Source organism: Mchenga conophoros, linkage group LG10, assembly GCF_057382185.1.
Source record: "Mchenga conophoros isolate Kocher_MC1m ecotype Shallow Benthic linkage group LG10, M_conophoros_male_GT1.1, whole genome shotgun sequence".
Lineage (NCBI taxonomy): Eukaryota > Metazoa > Chordata > Actinopteri > Cichliformes > Cichlidae > Mchenga > Mchenga conophoros.
Genome location: NC_140535.1, coordinates 25778171 through 25800265, shown reverse-complemented (window position 1 = coordinate 25800265; position 22095 = coordinate 25778171). Strand labels below are relative to the sequence as shown.

General features: G+C 42.4%; 1 protein-coding gene across 5 annotated transcripts in view; it reads right to left on the bottom strand.

Moving 5' to 3' along the window:
* Nucleotides 1-22095, bottom strand: part of rapgef6 (Rap guanine nucleotide exchange factor (GEF) 6) — a 144109-nt gene that overhangs the window by 63216 nt on the left and 58798 nt on the right. For 2 of the 5 annotated variants that reach the window (XM_085289581.1, XM_085289582.1), the window contains 2 exons: nucleotides 18395-18538; nucleotides 17151-17168 (listed from right to left, as the gene is read on the bottom strand). In XM_085289581.1, the coding sequence (XP_085145707.1) occupies nucleotides 17151-17168; nucleotides 18395-18538 (162 nt within the window). Of the gene's footprint in view, nucleotides 1-17150; nucleotides 17169-18394; nucleotides 19699-22095 lie in introns of those variants that run through there. The other 3 variants (XM_085289579.1, XM_085289580.1, XM_085289578.1) reach the window with 2 other exon arrangements.

Sequence of the window (22095 nt, the reverse complement as noted above, 5' to 3'; positions counted from 1 at the left end):
GCTGAAATTTTGGTCAAAAGTCATTAAAGTCAAGTCATTATGGGAAGTGTTTAGAAACTCGTCTCTGCAAAGCATTTTTATTTCGAATATGACACTAAAAGTAGTGTTAAACTGATTTTCCAAGTTCACGTTCATACATGGTGGTAGGAGTGCTGGAGTCCAGCCATGAGTCTATCACATGGCTAACAGTGTGACGAACAACATTCACACTCATTTTAAATCACAAATGTATCCAACAAGCATGTCACTGGGCTGTAGGTAGAAACCAAACCCAGAGAGAAGCCACACAGGGCGAAGGTGGGAACAGGGGAGAGCAGGAGCTTTTTGTTTTTGGGGACTGTGCTAACCACTGCACTGCTGTTTGTTAAGAATTCGTGCCATATTTTTGGCCCTTGGAGGGGGAAAAAAAAGAAAAAGAAAAAAATGTTGAAGGTGCTCAGTTCCTAATCAGCCTTGCATGGATGTCTGGGCATGAAGCCACAGCACTAAGCAAGGGGTCAATAGACTGCACTGACGAATAATTAATCTCCGCATTCCACTCAATAGAGTTTCAGCAGTTTAATATAGCCATCTATCCAGTCTGATCTGATGGTGACGGCAGATCAGTAACTGTAGCTAAAACATATATCATATAAATCTTACACAACATGCAAAGTATTTTGAAAGGTCTATTTACATCAGTTTAAGGTCTTTCAAATCTAATTTGGACCCTGTTAAATTTTACTAAACCAGCCATTCACTTGATCAGTCCCATCTTGCGTGATAACAAGTTAGTGCAGTTTTCCTGTTATTGCTGCAAATAAAGTATGCCAGATGCTTCGTCTCCCTACCTGTCCATCTCCCTGACCTGCCTCGCCTGGGTCTGAATGCTCTGGCACTAAATCCATCATCCCACGCTGGCTCTCCCCTACCAATGCCTCTAAAGCCCCATTACTATTCGACCCAGCATGGGTCCATACAAGCTGATTATGTCAATGTTCGGCAAGATCCATTGATTGCTGAGTGAAGCAAATGCAGCAGTCTGGGTCAGCCACGAGTCTGGACTTGGTGGCCTATGCCAGAGAAATCTGCAGCTGAGGAGGAAATTACTTTCAACCTAAGTTATGTGCTTGTTTTGAGTACGAATCCTCTTATCAGCAATGCGTGACATTTCCTGTTTCAATAAGAAAACTTATCTCATCTAGTACAAGTAAACGAATAAATAAAAAAAAAATATATATATATATATATATATTTTTTTTTTTTTTCTTCACACCACAGCGATCCAGATGGGTAAAACAGCACTACAAGTTGGAGGAAACATGAGTGAATCTGATTTTGAGCGACGGCAAAAAGGAGTCGAAAGAACATACGAGACCTTGGAAGGTTAATAAGTAAAGGGTGGGATTTGGTGCAGAAACAGAGAGCAGAGGTTGGTTTTAGAAGAGTTGGTGTGATTTATAAGACACTGAGGTGCACGTGAGTGAGGATAAAACCCAGCAGGGTAGCAACAGAAGTGGCAGCGGCAGCATCAGGATGACAACAACACATGGGCCCCGTTATTGACGTGTTAATAATAGATGCAGGTAGAGGGAGAAGAAGAGGTGGACAGGCAGAAGAGGATGGAGTCCCTGAGAAAGAAATGAAAGGGGCAAGAGGAAGACATCAGGAAGTCCTCTCGCTAACAGAAATGAGATTTAAAGATACAGTGAGAGAAAACGCAAGTGACAAAAAACAACAACAACAAAAAACAGAGGAAGCTGAGACAGCCCAACAGAGAACTCATGTAAGCAGCAGGGAGGTTCAGAGAGTTCAGCAGCAGAACATTTTGACAAGTCTTCCAGCATCGGGAGGATGTAGACTGAGGTTGTGTTCCGCTGGGATGAGCAGGATGTGATTTAAAGGGACAGTTCATCCAGAAACACTGTACAATAAAACTATAAAATCCAAGTAAGACTTTGAAAGCCCCTTATAAAGCATACAACTAACTGCCTTCTAAAGGTGACTATGCCCCCCTCCTCAAAAAAAGACCTCAAGCTTAATGTTCAGGGTGTTTATTGGAGTAAGTAAATAAATCTAGGCCTTGATCCCTCAGAAGAGAAACCCAAAGAACAGCTCCACTGGCCTACATTTGGCTGCCTGTCATCTGATGCCAAATTTCCAGCCACTCAGTCAATATTTCAATAACTAACCCTCTGATGTTAGAAGCTGGAGTAAGTGAGCATGGTAAGAGCTGCTTTTTGGAATAATACTGAAAAAAAGACACCTAACATGGCAAAATAAGCTGCTTAGTTTCCATTGTAGGTCATTCACAGGGGTTCCTCTCCAAGTCTGTAGTAATCCAAGCTGGAGACTGTAAAAGCCAGCTGGCAGCTAAGTAAACCTCAGTGATTTGTTTGAATTAAATAACCTACGCTATGTTTTTGGACTCTTAGATCTTCAGTGGCAGCCCAGCTTGTTCAGCTATCGGGGCTATTAATTGTGTTTATGCAAATTAAAATAGGGACTCGCCATAATTCACTGCGAAGCTGCATGGACTGCACTGGTGCTGTAGAGGCCGGTGAATCATTCGAGATGAATCCGAGATCACAGCAAGGAAGGAAATCGCCAATCCCAGCCTGTTCAATAAAGCCAAAACCTTTCAAAAGGAGGCTCACTTCTAGAGAAAATAATTGGCTGCCTTTCTGAGAAGGACGTCAATTCTAAAATTGTGAAACCCTCTCGTGGACTAAAAGTACTTTCTTATACTCATTGAGTTATTCTCCTATCGCTCTCTCTCTTTCTTGCCTTCTTTCTTTCTTTTCTGGCTGTGTTCTTTATCTTCAAATCACGCCCTGCCCCTTTCCTCATCCCTTCCTCCCTGAGATCTCACGATGGATGAAATTACACTGTCATAAGGAGGAAAAAAAAAACCCAACTGGAGTCCACGCTAACACTTTCGATTTGCTTCTGTTTCCTTTAAACCCCACACGGCCGTGTCTGTGCACTGCAACTGCACCTTCAGAAAGAGCAGTAGTAATAAGAGGAACGAGGGAAATTTAATTAACCTTTGCAAAAGGTGGGCTCATCACAGACGCCGACCAATTAAGTACGGACTTCAAACGGGCCACGCTGGATGAAACCTTAACAGCTGTAGATGGAGGATAAATTAGCTCTGCGTGTGCAGCCAGTAGAAGGAACAGTAATAACATCCAGATAAACAAGCTAAGCTGCTGCAAAAACAATGATAATGAATCCCTAAAATGCTAATTAACTAATATTTGATTAAAGCAAAAACCCAATCAGTGGTTTAAATGAGTAAACAAACCAAAACAAAACAAAAAAATCCCCTTAAGCGTCATGAATTTGTTATATTTACTACTGATTCATTAATTGTGACTAAAGTTTAACGACTATATTTGACTGATCAGAAACAGACTTGGCAGGATAACTGACATTACCCTGAAAAATCCCATTCCTTCAGTTCTCATAAAATACAACCTAATGCAAGGAAAACTATGGGAAATTTGAAAGTGAATACAATGCTGCCATTAAGTAGTGTTTACATGGCTGCGGGGGTTGAGCTATCATAATGTGAAAGGAGCAAAAAAGGAAAAGAAAACCCTCCAGAATTAGATTTTAGGTTTATGTTCAGCAGAAGATACATTATACCTTGTAATCAGCAAGCACTCCGTGTAAAATTTGGAACACACAAGGAAGGAAAGGCAATAAAGAAGGGTAACAAGGTATTTAAGAGTTTGTTCTGTACTATGTGTGGTTCAGATTTAATGTGTTCTCTTAGACTTAACATCTTCTCGCTTTATCCCCTTACATCTCCAGGGACCTAATTATTACTCATCCAACTGAAAGCATCTACACACACACACACACACACACACACGCACACACACACAATGAAGCTGAGGCTTTCAGCACCTAGACTCTTGCTCCCAAAGAGACAGACATATAAGGTAGAAGGTACAGTCATTCTGCTGTGAACAGAGACATCAGATAACCCTCTAGGTTCTTTTTTTCTATTATTCAAATAGAGAAAGAGAAGAGAGAAACAAACAATAGAACAGAATTGGTACTTCACTGCACTGTAGCAACTCTCCTCACCAAGAAGTTCACCAGGAACAACCTCCAGCCAATTATCTTAAGAACTTCAAACTAGGACATGTAATTGTTAACTATACAAATAGCGACATCATTACCAGCTCAGTGCCGACATCAGGGAGGCAACATACAGACCAGACATACCAGATCAGATGGCTAACAGGTATGCACCGACTGAAAGAAAAGCACCAATAAATGTCATTTTGCACAAACCAAGGACTCGACTGCTTGTAACTTTACACGGAGAGTTTTTCGCCATAAAGACAAACAGTTCAAGGTTTTACAAATAGTGCATGTGTGCTTTCATGTTTTAAATAGTGCAGTCTGGCTCAACACCTTTACACCAACACCTGCAATTATGATATAAGCCAAAGTTTAAAAAAAAAAAAAAAAAAAAAAAGCGGTATCAAAACACATAATTTACAGCAACATATTTTGGAAGCCCCTCTGATCTGTTTGCTCTTGTTGTTGCAGCTGCTGAGAACAATTCAATATTTGGTGCAAAGCCAGAAAAAATGCCTCCAACAGATCAAAGCATCAAATGTAGATTAATATCAGGTTCATTCTCCTGGCTGACTGAACACTGTCCAAGCAAAAGGAGGCATATCCCCACATAGACACAAAGTCGTCTTATTTTTTTGAACTACTGACACATTTCTTTAGCTTTATTCTGTGCATATTATTAGCTTTTAAATTCCTCCTTGAAAAAGCTTTGGCATGGTGCCAGCAGTTGTGGCTATCAGTCATTTTCAGTGCAGAACACTGGTTAAAATTCAAATTACAGCCACATGCACAGCATGCAAGCGTCTCTAAACAGATAAAATGCATATGCATATGAATCGAGCTCAGTTTCTCTCATCCACACCCAATCTTTCGCTCAGTAACACACACACACACACACACACACACAAACACGCACATGCACACACAGAGGCGGCAGCATCCTAAGCCAGAGGCACTGGCCAAAAAAGGGATTACGACATCGCTTACTTTGGAGGACCACGGCTGCAAGCAGTTGGCATAGCAACGGACCAGGAAAGCCATTTCCACAGGAGGGAGGGTGCCAGCGAGGGGAAGTTTCCCCTCGTTCACCAAGAGATGAAGAAAAAAAAATGAATAAGTAAAAGAAGGGCAAAGGCTGACACCACGCTCTTTGCTGCTGTGGTTTATTTAAAAAAACAAAAAACCCTTCCTTGATTTGGCCGTAAAAAAAACCAACAAAAAAACGGAAGCCTCACTGGATGACTGTCAGATATCACTACAGAAAGAGACTTAAAGTCAACGCAGATCCATTCATATGTCACGCTTTCTCCCTCCCTCTCTCTCTCTGTCAAGAGACTGCAACAGAGACGCTGATAAACCTCAATGAAGAAGAAAAAAATTCTGCTGAATACACAAAACTGAATCCAAAGGAGAAGGAAGTTGCATGGCCAAAGATAAAGCCGTCCAGTTCAATATGCAAGTTTAGCAGGTTTGTCTGTCAAAAGTCCAGAGCAAAAACTCATTAAGTCAACTCTTCAAGATTTCTTTTACTTCTTTAAGAAGCTCAGATTTCCCTCCTCAGTAGATGAGCCAGCGTTGAATTTAAGAAAAAAAAAATGTGGGGGAAAAAAAAGGGGAGGGGGGCTTGTTTGTGCATCTGCAGCCCCCTGGGAAGGAGCCTCTTGCCAGGCTTCAAGTCATCCAAACAATGCCCCCTTCACCTCCCAAAAGCCAGGACCGATGCCTGCAGCTCTCTCTGATCTTCATTCACTGCCTGTCAAACTCCTCTCTCTGCCCCTTGCAACTCTTTCCTGCCTATAAAGCTCCAGCGGTGTAAGTGTGTGCCCAGCAGTGCAGCTCCATGGCATGGGGCCAGTGATCCTGCTCCTTGTACCCCAGCTTTAAGCTCTCCTCCTGGGTTAGCGCTCACACCTCAAACCGGCATTCCTCATCCCCCTCCCACCCGTGGAAAAGAAGCTACTGTGGATAGATGCTGCGCTTTGGAGAGCCAGCCGCTAATGGGGAACGGAGGAGAGAGCGAGCGCGAGGGGAGGGAGGGAGAAGGGAGGAGAATCCAGCTGGAAAAGAATGACATCACCTGTGCAGCGAGGGAGGGAGAGAGACGGGGGAAAGGAGAGAAAGGGATGGGATGGGAGGTGGCAGGGATGAAGATAGCAGAGGGAAACTGCATTAGATGTATTGGCTGCTGAGCACATGTGGATGAGAAAGAGAGAGAGAGAGAGATGGACAGAGAGGGAGAACGGGAAAGGCAGATAGAGAGGAAAGCGAGGGAGCATCTTTATTGATCTGCTGGTAACATAAAGCTGAGTGTATTGAGGCAACCCCCTCCCCTTTGTGAGCATGCCGCATAAATTACACAAAAAAAGAGGGGGGTGGGTATAAATCAGATTCCCTATCAGATACAACAGACAGGCACTGGCTGTATTTTGCCGAATGTGAACATGTGACACAATAGCACAAGGCGATAATAGTTGGGGTTTTTTTTCTTTTACCTCCTTTAAAAAGCCCCCGCATCTAGAAGATTTGTGACACAGTAGAAAGAATTTGAGTACAAGGAAATACACATTAATCACAGATAACTCACTCTAATACAGTACACTGCTGGCCAAATATACTGAGGTAATAAAGGCATTAGACTGAGCAGAACCGCAGCTGTAAACAATTTGAAGCAGACCTGGTTCTGACAGGAACCACAAATAATCCTGAGTGGGGTTTATTCTACTATGCATCAGATGTGGGATACCACCCAAGAAAGTTGGAATGACACAAGTATTTTTTCAGGTTCTAATCAAAAGGCGTACAACACATGCAACCTCAACAACTGGAAGCCTTTTTTTCCCCCCAAAATCAGCTCCTAATTAGAATAACAATGCTTTTAATGACAGCAAATGAGGTGGAAACTTTAGAAAAACAAATTGAAAACCCACGTCATGAAACAGCGCTTTGTTTATTTTGGGTTTTTTTTCCTTTCATATTTCAATAGTTGTGACTCAACACCTCAGGGGTACAAAATCCTCGTTTTCTCTGGATTCTGAAATGTTTGCATTGAGTTTCTTTTTCTATTTTAATGAAGGACACAGTTAAAAATCTCATAATCTAGTTTTCTTTTCATATTTACATGCATCTCCTAAGGAAGCTGCAACAAGTTCAAGTGCCCAGAGCATAATTTTTAATAGTCAGAAAATTTAAATAAGTTCAATTTTTGAAAAATAAAGATCCATACAAACTCAAAATACAAACTCCTTCTTTTTACTCCAATTTATTTATTTTTTGTACCTTTTAAACTATCCTATAAAGACACTTTTTTAAATTGTTTTAAACCGCATGTTCTGCAGGATCAAAGATGTCAATACTTTCACATGCAACATTTGTTTCTCTAAGATGTGTGTTTATCTGTGTTTTTCCACACCATATATCATATATCAGCCTGTATACTGTAGCGGTTCTGATGCACAAACAACGATGAGCCAGCGGAGGGAAGATTTGAAAGCAGGAGACATTAGGAGCTGTCTGAATGGCCGATTCTCCTCGAGCACAGGAGAGATGCCAGCTTGCATCAGACACATCAGAGAGCTGAGAATCTTTCTCGGCATTTCTCCCTGTTTTTCTGACCTTCCTCCCTTCATTATGCTGTTCGTTTTTTTTATGTCTGTCTACATCACCCACTCACTCCCTCTCCACGCTCCTATTTTTTCCCCCCCTGCTCGCTGCTGTGAACCAGGATTTCTACCCTCAATTCTCCCTCCTCTGTGGGTGTGCATAGGAGGCGAAACACACCTCCCAACTAGGAATGACATCATCGTTTTAATCGGCAGCCAATCGGATGGAAGCACATGGAGCCCAGCCTTCAGAGGAGCGTTATGTACACAAGAGAGACAGAGAGGAGAGGGGGGGAAAAAAGAAAGCTTGAAATGGATAAGTGGGCAAACAGAGGCATATACCGGAACAGAGGGATAAAGACAAAGACACAGAATTAAGCCTGAAGTGGACTAAAAAGATGAAATACACAAAGACACAGAAACACACAAATAGACACACACCCTATAACCTCCACCTCTCCACATGAATGAAATTACCGAACACTGACTGGATTAAAGACTCTGGGACTAATGGAGGGCTCTGTCTGTGAGTGTTTACAGTGTGTGTGTGTGCGAGCAAGAGAAAGCCATGATCCGACAGCATGTGTGTCTCAGTGTGTACGAGCTGCAGTCTATCCCCTTTTGAAGGGTAGCATGCGCAGCACTACATCATCTTCTTAGCTTGGCCTCAAAAAAGACCCAGCACTAATTAACACACACACAAACACACACACATAGCTGCAGTTATTGGTGTGTGTGATGAAATATAAGTTTTCTTTGTTTAAGCTCTCGTGGGTGTGACGGGACATACTGAAGACAGTTTCAGACAATGGTTAGAAGCAATTAGCACTGTTGCCTCACAGTCCAAAGACATGATGTTAGAATAACTGGTGAGGCAGATCAAGCGTTGAACATCTACAGAATAAAGAACTGTTTGAATGTATGTACAAAACCTCAGAGACCGTTTAGACATGTGCAGAAGGACCGGATAAAGGATGCTGAAGAAGGAGCTGCCAGGCAAGAGGAAAAGAGGAAGACCACAGAGGAGATTCATGGATGCAGAGAAGGAGGACATGCAGAAGGTGGATGTGAGAGAGAGAGGAAGATAACCTGCTTAGAGGGAGAGGCCAAAAGGAGAAGCAGCAGAAGAAGAAGTAGAGGAAGAAGAGTTTAACGTGGCTTGTAGTCTGAAGTGGTTTGAGTGGTCAGTACGATAAGAAAAATACTACATTAATGCCAGTCCAGTCCACATTTAGAGCAGAAATACAGATTCATTAATAATCATTAGCAACTAAACTTTTCATGATGTGTTTATCAATAATTGAGGGAACACATTAATTCTTATTATTAATCCGTTTATCTATTTTATTTCATGTGACTCAGGAGAGGAAAACAAATCTCTGCTGCTCACTGAAAAATATCAGCTCAATCTTGTGGCAGTTGTGGTGTGTTAGATGACACAATGGCAGGAAAATATATATAAATGACACTAGCGTACAGTAAAATTCAAAAAGAAACTTTCAATGAAGGTTGCAAGAACCTGGAAACTGCACATAAGTCCTACAAGTCAAAGGATGCAAGCTGAATGTAGTAAAGTCACCAAAAGGTTTCCTCTTCAGTAACATTCACTGTAGTCACTCTGAAATGTAGCACTCATTCAATCATGCTTCACTCATACTGAAAAATAAAAAACAAATAACTCAAATTCTTCTTCTTCTTCTTTTTTTTTAATAATACTCGCTATTCTGGAGATTTGATAACCTGGTGGGTTTGTGAATGAAGATAAATAAAAATACATCCACACGTTTGGAAAAACTTTCATAAAACTTCCATAACAAGAAAAAGTCCCACATAGCAGCCTGCAGAAGCACACCATTAAGCACTTTCAAAACAAGACAAGTTCAGAGGAGTCGTCTCGCCGTGTGACTCATTCAGCTCAAACTGAAAAAGAAAAAGTAAAGACGAGCGCCGTAGTCTGAGCACGACTTCTCAGACGACCGTTTACTGTAACTGTACATAGATGTGGAATGTGTCTTCAAAACACGGAGCAGGAAACACGTCACGCAGGAAACGCTTCCTGGAACAGCCGGGCTGCGACTGAGTGTCTGTGCGTGTGTGTGCAGCTGTCTGGTAAGGTAAGTGCTTTCTGGATGAGGCCCAGAGAGAAAAGTGAGACAGAAAACAAATACTGGGATGGATCTAAAGAGGCGGAAGATGTATGAGTGAAGACTAGAGAACGATGCAGAAGGATAGGGGAAAAAAGCAACACAGAGAAAATGAGAGATCAAAGATAGGAAAAGTTTTAAATCTGGAACATATGAGTAACTCAAGCACTGACTAAACACACTCACAGAGGCGGTGTGTGGATCAGTGATTACAGAGCGGGGCCCTGTATCTGTTTTATCATTCAGCATGATGCTACTGAGAAAAATGCCCCGTGGGACACTACACACTAATTTGTATACACATGCATCCCAACAGAGAGCGGTCATCTGCATATGTTGTCTTCAGCTAGCTTGTGCTCACAGCCGATCAGTTCTGCCAGTCTAATTAAAAGGAATCCATTGACTAAAGCTGCTGCAGCTCTTTAACACACAGACATGTGTTCACAAAGAAGTGCTGAGTTATTGAAAGTTATTGGTCGGTGCAACCAATCAACACTGCACAGAAACATCAGCGATTAGTTCACATTGACTCTGTGCCTTTAGTTGCTATTATAATGCCCCCTCACACCAGCTAACAGGGCTGCGCCACTGCTCGAAATCAAGTCTGATCCCTTGCTCGTATTCAGCAGGACACAAAGCGCAGCAAGTCGCTTGCAGACAAACAGACACACGCATTCAAGTATGCTGCACAGAGACTCAATTAAGAGAATCTGCCTGCTGCAGCCACGCGATCATGTGTGTTGCCGTGCGTGAGCACTCAGCCCCGTGTTTGCCTGTCTGTCAGAAAGACGGGACAGGAATTCCTGCTATTTAAAAGGGCCCTTCCCTTTCCGACTTCTCCCTGCAGAGAGAGGGCCGACGGCGATTGCAGTGTAGAAAGCCTAGGTGCAAAAAAAGAAACCAATAAAAGGACAAAAACGGGAGTGAAATCATAGAAAGTAGCTGCAAGAGGTAAACTTACAAATGTGCCAGATAAACTGGAAGCACACACTTTGTTTTGACCTTTAGGTTCACTGGGGCTGTGAAACCTTGAAGCGGAGGCTGATGCGACGTACACAATGGGCGAGCATCATCATCATCATACAAAGTAGGAAACGGAAAAAAAATAAGAACTCGAAGGTCAGTACTGGAGACATACTGACAGCAACCAAGAGGAGACAGCGAGTCAGAGAATAGGACGCGAGAGGAAAGAAAATGTTTGAGTGTGGGTGAAAGATTTAGACAAACAGGAGCGTACAGAGGAGAAGGAAAAAGGAGTTGAGGAAGAGTGAAGCCTTTGTTTTTCCTCCAGAATGTAGGTTGTGTTTTATTTTAGCGCTCGGCACCAATTTATTTCTACTGCCAGGACACTTTGATTCTGTTCCCCTGCTCTGGTGCGGAGCCTTTTAGACAAAATGAACTGTACAGAGGCTCAAATGTCCTCCAGTTCACACTGCCTACCTTTACACATTAAGATTAAGTTATAAACACTCAGATCTAGTGAGAGCTGATGAAAATCGAAAGTGTAGCTTGTGTTTAATTTCTAGGAAAGCATAAAAAAAAAAAAGGGAAAAGCCCCCAGAAAACATACACAGTAAGGTTAGATGGGGGGCGGACGAGCAAGCAGGAAAGATGATGGAAGGGGAACCGGTAGGAAGAGAAGAGAGAAAGGAAAGGAAGGAAGGAAGGAGGAGGAGAAGAGATGAAGCAGAGAGAAATACGGCGCGAGAGTTCAACAAGGTTGTCATCTTAGTGCTGCTGATGTAATCCCTAAAATTAGCAGCAACAACAGCCGCAGACAGTGCCCCACTGGTACACTGTGCTGCCCAGCATACTATACTCCGCATGTACGCGATCACGATGTCTGCCGACGTTTGAAAGCCAGTGGAAATAAATGCCTTGTACTTGTTGTGTCATGCGAAGAAAGCGGGCATGCAGCTCACAGAAAACCTGTGTATTTGTGTGTGCTCTGTGCATAACAATGAGTGCAGCGGGACTCCAGCAGCAGCAGGAGGGCCGGGGCACCATTCAGCTCCTTCCACACTTAGCTGAGTCAGATTTTGAGGACGTAAACAGAGGACTGCTGCACCCTGACGGCTATTTGTGTGAAAATATGTCACTCATTAACACTTAAATAACTTCACAAATTATGTTTACCATTTACCCCAGTTAGTCTTCTTCTCACTCCTTTGGTCCCTTGTAAAATCCCCACTTCTGACCTTGCTTTCCCCTCACCCCATCCTCCCACTTCCTTCACTCCCATGTGACCTTCCCACAACCTTACCTTTCTGCCTCAGCTCTCCATCCCCACAACTTACCGCTCCACCTTCAGCTGCAAACCCACTCATCTTTTCCATGAACTGTCAACCCCTGTTTCACATTCCTTGTTCCTTCCGTAACCCCTCTGCTTCATTTCAGCCGACTTCTCATGCATATATACAAGATCTCACAATATCTTTTTTTAGTCCCTGTTAACTTATCATTCCATTTGCTTTTCACCACTTCATGCTTGTCATCTTATGCCTACTTCTGTTTTCCCATTCTGCTCTATCCTACCTGCCCTCCCCTTTCCCCTCCCTCTTAGGTATTTTTAAAGGTTGCTGTTATGGCATCTCTGCCTTACAAAATGTGCGAGAGTGAGAAGACATTTGACAATCTACATCAAAATAAAGCTGTCACTCCTCTCATCAGGAGGATTCTCTTTCCTTGGCTGCTGAATGCCAACAGGATTTTCGCTTGCCCTTTACAATCCTGTCCTGCCGATTATTTATTTGGATACTTTACTAAAAGGAAAAATTAGGAGCAAATGTAATGTGGCAATGATTTGAATTATTACAAATAATTTGGCATAAGAGAATGCAGGCATCGTGTATTTTTATGCCTTATTGATATGTAAATGGGGGGAAAAAATGTCAGCATATCAAGCTAAATAGTTTGCATTGCAAATATGCTCTAGATAAGAAATCCACGAAGGTGCCATAACGGACGTATGGACATTTAAATCCACAGATGTGAAGCAAAACTGAAAAGCCAGACACATCCCCGAAACATTATGAATTAAGCATACACATGGCACACGTGAGCTTTGCGAAACCACGCACGCAAGCACACTAATGACAACAAAAACCAAGCCAGGAATATTATCGGAAATTTAACAACTTCATCAGTGTGCAATGCCAAGCAAAACTCTGCTTGGTGAGCTAAAACCAGCCTGTTGGAAGTTAGAGAAATTTTCCCCAGCCAAGGAGAAAAATCACAGAAACTCCCAGGCCTGGTTAGCAGACCCGTCTAATCAAAAACAGCAACCAAACATGAGAAAGCATCTTTGTGTCGCCTCATCTTAGTGATTTTCCAATCTCAGGGGAAGGTGAAGGATGATGCAGAGCAATACTTCTCACATCCCCAGGTTGACACTGCTATGACAAAGCATGTGTATGAGTCACACCTAGTCACCGCGTGAGGAATGCAACCTTAGATTTAACCTGATTCTAAGCAGTGAGGTAACCTAAGTACTGCAGCTGCATGACTAGCACAAGCTCATCAAATTTAGTTAAAATGATACAGCTGAAGACGACATCACCGCGTTAAAGTCACTCCTAATGGACCATTAAACGGAAACTCTATAATATAATGAAAGTCTTAAATGGGTAATACAATACAAACAATTTAATCAAGCTTTTAAGCAATGGGAGGTGTGTTTGTAAGAGACAAAATTTGTTTTCCTTACAGCCAAATCACACAATCACCAATAAATAAAAAATAAGGCCCAGCAGTCAAAACTGCATCTGTAATTTTGTATAACACAAAATACTGATAGAGGTGTACGGTCCCAAGTGGTGCTTGTAGTCCACTCAACCAGTTAACAGTGTAAAAAGAGGAAATAAATAACATTCATTCATGTCTAGCTACACGTCACGCTCAGTGTGGGTTGCTGCAATTTAGGAACAAGACTGGTGCGATTTGCTCCTTCCTGTGTGCAGCGCCTTCCAGTAAAGGCAACCTGACAGTGGAACGTGACTACAATAGTCTTAAATACAACTTTAGGCTTCAGGAAGCTGAAGCTTTCAGTCTTCCCCCCCGTCTAGAGGAATTAACAGTAGTACATCAGTGCCCGATGTTTCTCGTTAGTAATGCAGTTTTGCATACTCGGCTCATTTTTAGTGTGAGATTAAAAACGAATGCTAACGTGTTTTGTAGAGTGGAGAGAAAAGGAAAAAAAGAAGAAAAAGCAGCAGACGTCAGACGTTTTGCCTCCAGGATGTTAAGTAACCACAGCCGTTGCAAGAGACGAGTGTTTCCGATCTGTTGTGTAGCGACACTCAGCAGCTGAGAGGATGCTGCTTCATGCTCCAAAAGCATGATCACAGTTCACACACATAGACAGTGACAAACGAGCCCCAAGACAAAATGTTCAAAACAAAGATTTTGAAAGCAAATCGAATGTGCCAAACACCTGCACGTGGCAACCTGCTTTTATTTTTTCTGAAAAATCACGAGTTAAACTGAGAAAGTGGCCCAACTGGTGAGGAGAAAAGAAAAAGAAGCATAACAACACTCTCCTGATTTTATTCTAGTGGTGAACTGTGCAGATGGCTGAACCTGCATCATGTTAAATTAATGATCCCGGGGTTCCATGGAGTAGCCTGGCTCTAAAAAGCCCATAGAGCAGGTTTCCCCCGCAAGGCAAATGAGGTGATGGGTTTATCTATCTATCCTGCCCGGCAGGAGAAAGGCAGTAACCCGGTGAAGCATCTGATGTCTAAATGAAGTGACTCTGTATCTGTGCAGCATGTGAATGTGTGTGTGTGTGTACACGTGTGTGTGTGGGGGGGGGTGTGAATCTGAGTCATCAGTAAATCCCAGTGGTCTGTTATAGTAATAAGAGAGCGCAGGAGCTTCTGTCTAGCACCTCGCTGGCAGAGAGGAGTCAGGTTTCTGGATCAATCGCAGCCGTATCAGTCATCACACAGAATAAAAGAAGTAACAGTGGGTAATAAAATAAACATCGATCTCACAGACATTTATCTTTCTCTGCCTCTGAAACTTTAAAATTTAAAGCCAGCAGACCAACTCATTGGTTTGATTTATAATAATTACTGTAATTATTGTGTTGCATTCTTCGTTTAGGAGAAATACCCCTTTTCGGGGTTTTTGTGAATCATCTTTTTGGGCTCGTCGTAATTCATAGCTTCAGGAACTTCATTCACTCCAACAGAAGCTATTAAGAGCGAGCAAGACACACCAGACACCAGCACAGAGCAGCGATAATGGATTACTGATGTTATTATGGTTCAATAAGGCCTCTAAACAACATCCTCTGATCCACTGCCAGAACCACAGCGCTGCTTTGAGCGTGTGTATGTGTGCATGTACAATATGCATTTACAGAAAGGGGTTTTATCCTCATGCTGTCACTATATCATCGCAAATGGGAAACCAGAAAAAAAAACAAAACAGAAAACAAACAAAAAGAAACAGAATCCCTGTCTCATATTTGTAAGCAGCCACCAACTAATCAAGTTAGAGTATACATCCATGTCTGTCACGGCTTGACCTTTGACCTTTTAGATAAATAGTGTCAGCATTTTATCAAGTTTCCCTGTGAGAACAGGCGTCGGCAAGCTTTTATCACATAAAAGAGCCACTTTTGAGCAGATTTTGACAAGAACACTAAAATACCAAAATAAAAATCCTAACAGACCAGCTGCGGATAAAGCATACCGACGAGCCTCGTCACAGCGTTGGCAGCGAAAGCAAAGAAAGCTGTCCACACATTTTTAAACTCTCTATTTACCTCTTCAAACCTCTTAGGATTTATTGGAGTTCAAAGTCAGCTGAATTCAGGACGAGCTATTTAAGTGAATACATCTGTGTTAGCTGCTGCTATTGAGGTTCAGAGAACTTAAAAGGCATCAAGTGACGGATGTGGGCTATGATGCAAATAATAAGTGTGAAAATATAAATATCAAAACCTTTTTTTGTTTTTGGTTTGTAAACTAAAGAGCTTTACAATTTCAGATTGTAGAGAATTACTTCAGAATCAGAATGGGGTTTATTGCCAAATGTTGAGCAGGTTTACAACATTAGGAAATTGCTGCTTACGATGCTAATTACAAATGATCAATATCGACCTCTGTTTACGTCTTTGTTTATCTGTCAGTGCCACACAAAGTCACTGGAGATGGGCCAAAGAGGCGCGTGCATGTTCGAGACCCCTGTTACAGACACTTTTATGCTACCATGTGATTTGATTTGTGGCCACAAACGCGTTGACATGATCATCATTCAAACCAGTAAGGCTCAAATCCAAGTGGATGTTTGTGCCCTCGTAAAAGGAATCCCTGTTGTATCATATACATAACAATGGGAAAGACGTGAGGTCACAGTGACTCTGACCTTTGAGGACCAAAATGTAATGAGTTCATCTTTGAGTTCGGGTGAACATTTGCACAAAATCTGAAGATGTACCCTGAAGGTGTTGCTGAGATGATGTGTTCGCACAAACGGAGCGCACGGAAAGACAGATGGATGGACAGACGACGTGAAAACATTACTCCTCCGGCAACGGCCATCGCCGGCGCAGATGCATTAACATTACACTGCGTGCGTCTCACAGGAAAACCATGGATGATTTTTTCTTATTAGCCAAGCTGCTTTACAAAGGAAAAGTGTCACCTTTAAATCCTGACCCAATGATCAATCAGCAAATCAATAAACCTTGTTCTCCACAGCAGCAGACACAGAACTTAAGCTAACGTGTCTGTTTCATCTGAAGCCAAGTAGAAAAGCCAGTAGTACTTCTAAAGCAACTCCTTTATGTCACAAATGACGACTGATTTGATTGGACTATCGGGGCATAATAAGCAGGGATTTTTATTATTATTTTGTGGGGTAATGTGTGGAAATTTCCAACTTGTGCCACCGACAGCCCTCATCGCACAAAACAAATCACAAGTTTCCACTTTCGAGGGACATGTGCCAATGATGTGACTTCCATCTGAGGGGGAATCTGAAACTTACACTATTACATTAAACCCATCTCTGCCTAGCAAGGCAATGTTGTTCCCGGCATGCGTCTGTTAATTCCTCTGTCTGTTTATTCCTATCTGCCACCCACAGTGTCAGCAGACAGCGCAGTGTGCATGTGTGTGGCAGCCTCTAAATATGACGACGAAACCCCCCCACAGGACTGCCGGTTTCTAAACAGGTGCCTGAACCCAAAGTGACTCATATAAACAGCCATGCACGCTCAAGCACACTGAACACATACATGACAGAGACATGAACACAAAACGCCCAACACAGACAGACACACAGGCAGAAAAGTTTCATGTCTTGTATTTCATCCTACCTGGTTGTTGACATAATCCTGAGCGGTTGCATGAAAAGGGAAGAGAAACAAGAAATAGTCACAACAGCAAATTATGCAAACTACGTCTTGTCAAAGTGAAATTAGCACAACATAAGACATCATTGTATTCTTAATGAACAAAGGCAAGCGCACCACTATGCAACACATGTCAAAGAACAACAATCCCTGGTGTCAGTTGAGTCTTTGCTGTCCAATATTGCTCCAATTCCATGCACTCCTAAAGTAATTCTCTATATTTCTCATTTGTTTTAGTCCTGCTTCTCTGGAGCAGCGCTGCGCTAGCACATCTGAGCAGATAGCCTTTACATAATAAAGGGCAGTCACAGAAAAGAATGTGGTGGGATTCGGCGACGCTGAAGGCTAGAAATGTAATTTTAAAAAGTGGAACAATCACCATGAGACCACAGAGGCAGGTAGGGTCGACAGAGGACGCTTTAAACTCTGCATTAAGCCCCGTCGCAATGCTCCGGGGAGCTTTGCACGAGCTGGGAAAAGTGTGCATATGACCTGAGTGTGGAAGTTCGTTTGTGTGTGCGCGCCTCTGTGACTGTGTGTGGCAAAGCGTGGCTTCTAGTGATTAGTTAAAACTGTAACTGACACACTTCTGGCCACAGTGATGCTATCGCAGAGAGGGAAGTTCCTACACGCTCAGCTTTAATACTTTTCCTACACAACTTTGGTTCAACAGACCTTCAGAGAAACGTTGTTTTTCCTAACAAAATTCAGCTTTTATGCACGTTAGACAGCAATGCCTCCGGCATTTGTTTTCTCTGTGGCATTGACAAATAAGTTAAATACCAGAACAATGCATGCAAACTGCGAAACAGTGTTTCCCCATACGCTTTACCATCCCCCTCTAGCTTTATGGTGCTTTTGTCATCTTATTCTTTAATTCATTAAACCAAAACTTTATTGAGAATGAACTGCTCTCTGCACACTGTGCACATCACAAGGATACTTTAAAAAGGAAGCTAATGATTATAGTTGGGGTGTCAGCAAGCTTCAGAGAACCAAATGTGTGAAGATCTTTAAAGGACCCTGAAAAAACAGTAGTTGTTTAAACATATAAAACCCAACCAGCCTCAGTGTAAGCGATCTACTGGAAAGAGGCAAAGAGTACGTTTTGATTGCCTTCCCACTTACACAGAAGCAACATGTCAATACTGTAAATGCTGAGGGTGGTTAGCATTAGCCTTTGCTGTTAGTAAAGCTTTTATTCTTACCGTGTTGTAGCTGGCGGGGTCTTGGCCGTCTGTGATCAGTTCCCGCTCTCCCCTGGGGTTGACCCTTCTGAAGCGCCGTCTGGACCGCCGTTGGGAACCCTCCCTCTGCAAGAAGCTGTCGTCCCCCTCGCTGCCGTTATCCACCTGCAATATACAGGGAACACTCTGCTCAGAGCAGAAACTTTGACGGGATTTGCCCCCACAACCTTCGGGTGTCTGGGGGTAGCTGGAAGATCGATCCTCAGCGTATGTGACCTGAGAGCACGGCTCAGAACAGCTACGTTTCAACAGTTCAGACTTCTGGATCTTAGGGAGTGTGTTCAGATTGTTATATTCCACATTCTGGCTGTCAGATTCGGATCTCTGCTTCTTATAACCCAAACTTTGGGTCTTAGATTCTGTGACGCTCTCCAAATCTGAGTTGTTATCCTTGAATGCGTTCCCTTTCTCCCCCCGTGGCTCTGCTTCGGGTCCTAGGGCTTCTGGGATCTGGTCCTGCTCTTCTGCTGGCTCCTGGTTGAACATCCAGTTCTTCCAGAGCGCAGAGAGCCGGTGCCAGCGGAGCACACTCATCTGGACTCAAGAAGGGGACCAGAACAACACATAAAAGCAGGAAATACCACAAGGGGGAGAAGGGAAGAACAAGAAGAAGAAAAACAGCGGGGAAACCCTTTTATACAAAAGATGAATAGAAGTGCAGCGTCCAAAATTTAAGACAAGGTCCAAAATCCTGGGGGATCCCACGACATTTCATCCTCTGGGTCACTCCTCCAGAATAAGAGAGAAAACAAGGCAAGTAAATTAAATGAAGAAACAAACAAATCGACGACGAGGGCAGAAGAACGAGCGCCGCATCTCCTCCTTTCTCAAACTTGGCGAGAGTAGTCCTCCTCGAGACAGAGTTCATCTGCTCGACATGTTGCATACTGACAGGCTTGCTCACATGGTCGCTCGCTCGCTCTCTGACTCTGTATGACACGCGCACAAAGCACACACTGAGCCACCAGTTTCCTCCAGGAAACCGTAAATACACAAATATCCTCATCAGGCAGGAAGAAAAAAAAAAGAAAAACAGCAGAGCACACAGATTCCGGCCATACAATTCATTCCCTTTTTGTGCGAGTCTGTTGTAGGAGGAATTTGTTTTCTTTCTTCGTTGCATAATGCTAAGTGAAGTCAACAATCTTATTATCCCAGCAATGAACGGACTTTTTCAATAAATAAATGATGTAACCCAGCTCCTCTGCCTTCATTTTCTTTCCCAAGGCTCTTGGATTTGTTTTCAACTTAGCTTTTTAAACTTTTTTTTTTTAAATTATCTTGTATTTCAGTATCAGTGTGCTAGTTTCTCTGAGTCTCACACTCTCTGGTTATATAACAATGTCTAAGTCATGGCAGTTCATGAATCAGAGAAAATTATAGTGTTTTCGATTTTTTTCCTTGTCAAAATTTGTGTTCATGTGTGGTCCTGCCACGCTAATATTAGCCTGAAGTCAGGAAAGATCACTTCCCGCACCTAAAGATTTAAGATTTAAGTTTTAGCACCCCCTAAAGTGGGCAGCCAGAAGCAAAAGAGACTCAACAGTAGCTTTGTTTACTATGTTTTCATGCACTCAAGCATAAAAAACATTTGTCAGAGCATGCTGGCAAATACAGTAACATCAATCCATTGCCTTTACTGTGCATGGATAGAGTGCTCAGACCAACAGTCCCCAAACAAAGTCCTAATTCCTGGCTTTAGGTTTTGTTGTGACTTTGTCATCCTGCTACCACCATTTTTTTCCCCACTTTATCCTGACTAAATATTATGACACTTTTAAACATGTGTAATGTTTCTTTATCAATAAAAATGGTAAAAGTGTAAGGTGACGTTTTAACGTGTTTAAGTGTGACCTTCTTTCCATCCATCATTTTGCCAAAGACTTTTTTACAGCCTTGTACAGTATATATGAAAAAAAGATCAAACTGTTTGGGAAGATCCTATAGGAAATGTTTTCTTCAGCCTTTCATCTCGCAATAATGTGTTTACTATCAGAGATTTCACCATAGCGTATGTACACCACAAATGGCGTCTTTGTATGTGACCACTGTGTGTGTCTTTTTCCCTCTTCAGGTCAGTTATGTGTCAGTCACTGTTCTTAATACAGACCCATGATCAGCCGCAAAGAGTGGTGGGGATGACTACAGCTTCTGTGCTGAGAAAAGTAGAAGAGAGTTAAAGAACAGCCTTAAGCGACTGCCGTTTGTGCCTTCATGTAGTCGCATAGAATAAAATCTATGAAGGTAAAACAATAAGAAAAAACAACTAATATAGAAAGAAAGTGAAGCTTGACCCAAAGATTTTCTGTCAGTAGAAAAGAGACTCAACAGCTGCTCTGGGTTGTAACACACAGAAGAAAAACCTTGTCTCAGGGAGTTCTGCTCTAATATACCGAGTAAAAACTGGGTTGTGGGTAGTTTAGCTGTCATGGTCTCTAAAACAACTGCGTGAAGGATAGTTCAGCAATAAAATACCAAATAACGGTTGTAAAAGGAGCCTGGATTGGTATCAATGTGCCCCTTCTCACGGTGAAAAATGTCATCTCGCCTCATTTTAACGAGGCTCATGAGACAGACAGCCTGAAGGTTACACACAAAAAATTCTGGAGGGGAAGGTTACACTTTCACATTCATCCTGTGAGCCTGTAATACACATGGCTCTCTGTCTCCTCGACTGATTATAACCCATTCTGTCCCATGACCACCAGTTATGTTTCTGACCGACACTCACTTCTATATTAAGTTTCCCGCTTCCTCTAAACATTTTAATATGCCTGTGTGACTAACTTCACGTCGACTCATCTCCCGGTTTACATTCCACTCCGTCTATCTGATCATTTGCCTGGCAGCATGCATCATCGGCTATTTTTTTTCTCCACTTTTTCATTCCTTACTCTCTTTTTCCCGCTGCGTGCTTCTTTTTAATTTCATCTATTCCCCCAACCAGACACGAACACACACACAAACAACCCCACCCTGTCAGTCTTTGAATGTCAGTCCCTGTCATCCTGTGACCAGAGTCATGACGAAAGCTACAGATAATATTCCCTCTACTATTCCCATGGTCCTAATTAGCCGATTGGCTGCAATGCAGTGTGACTGGACCGCAGTCTCTCTGCCCTTTGTGTATTTACCCATGTGTGCATAAAAGTGTGTGTTTCGATTAGCATTTCTTTGTATTTTCAATACAAAAAAGTGGTTATTCAATAATTCTTTAGTTTGAACTTACTGGGGTCCTTTTGAACAATGCTTTCCAGATAGTATTTATCAACCACTCTAAGATGGTCTTGTTTTTTTATTGCTCTTTGAATTGGCATACAGACATACGTTATTTCTTGGGCCACCAATAAATTAAACCTATAGAAGCTCTTTAGCGTTGGAAACCCATGTCACGAAGCTCACAGCACACAGTTTCTTGTGCTGATGTTAATGTCAGAGGAAGGTTGGAACTCTACAGTTATCAAGTGAAATGACCCCACTCTGTGACTTCATGTGGTCTGACACTTCATGGCTGAGTTCCTGTGGTTCCTAAAAGCTTCCACTTACAGTTTATCATGGAATATCTAGGAGAGAAGGAATCTGGCATGCTATTAAAGTACCAAGCTGGAATTCAGCGAGCTCATCGATTCACAAATGTTTGTAAAGGCAGACTGCGTGGCTAT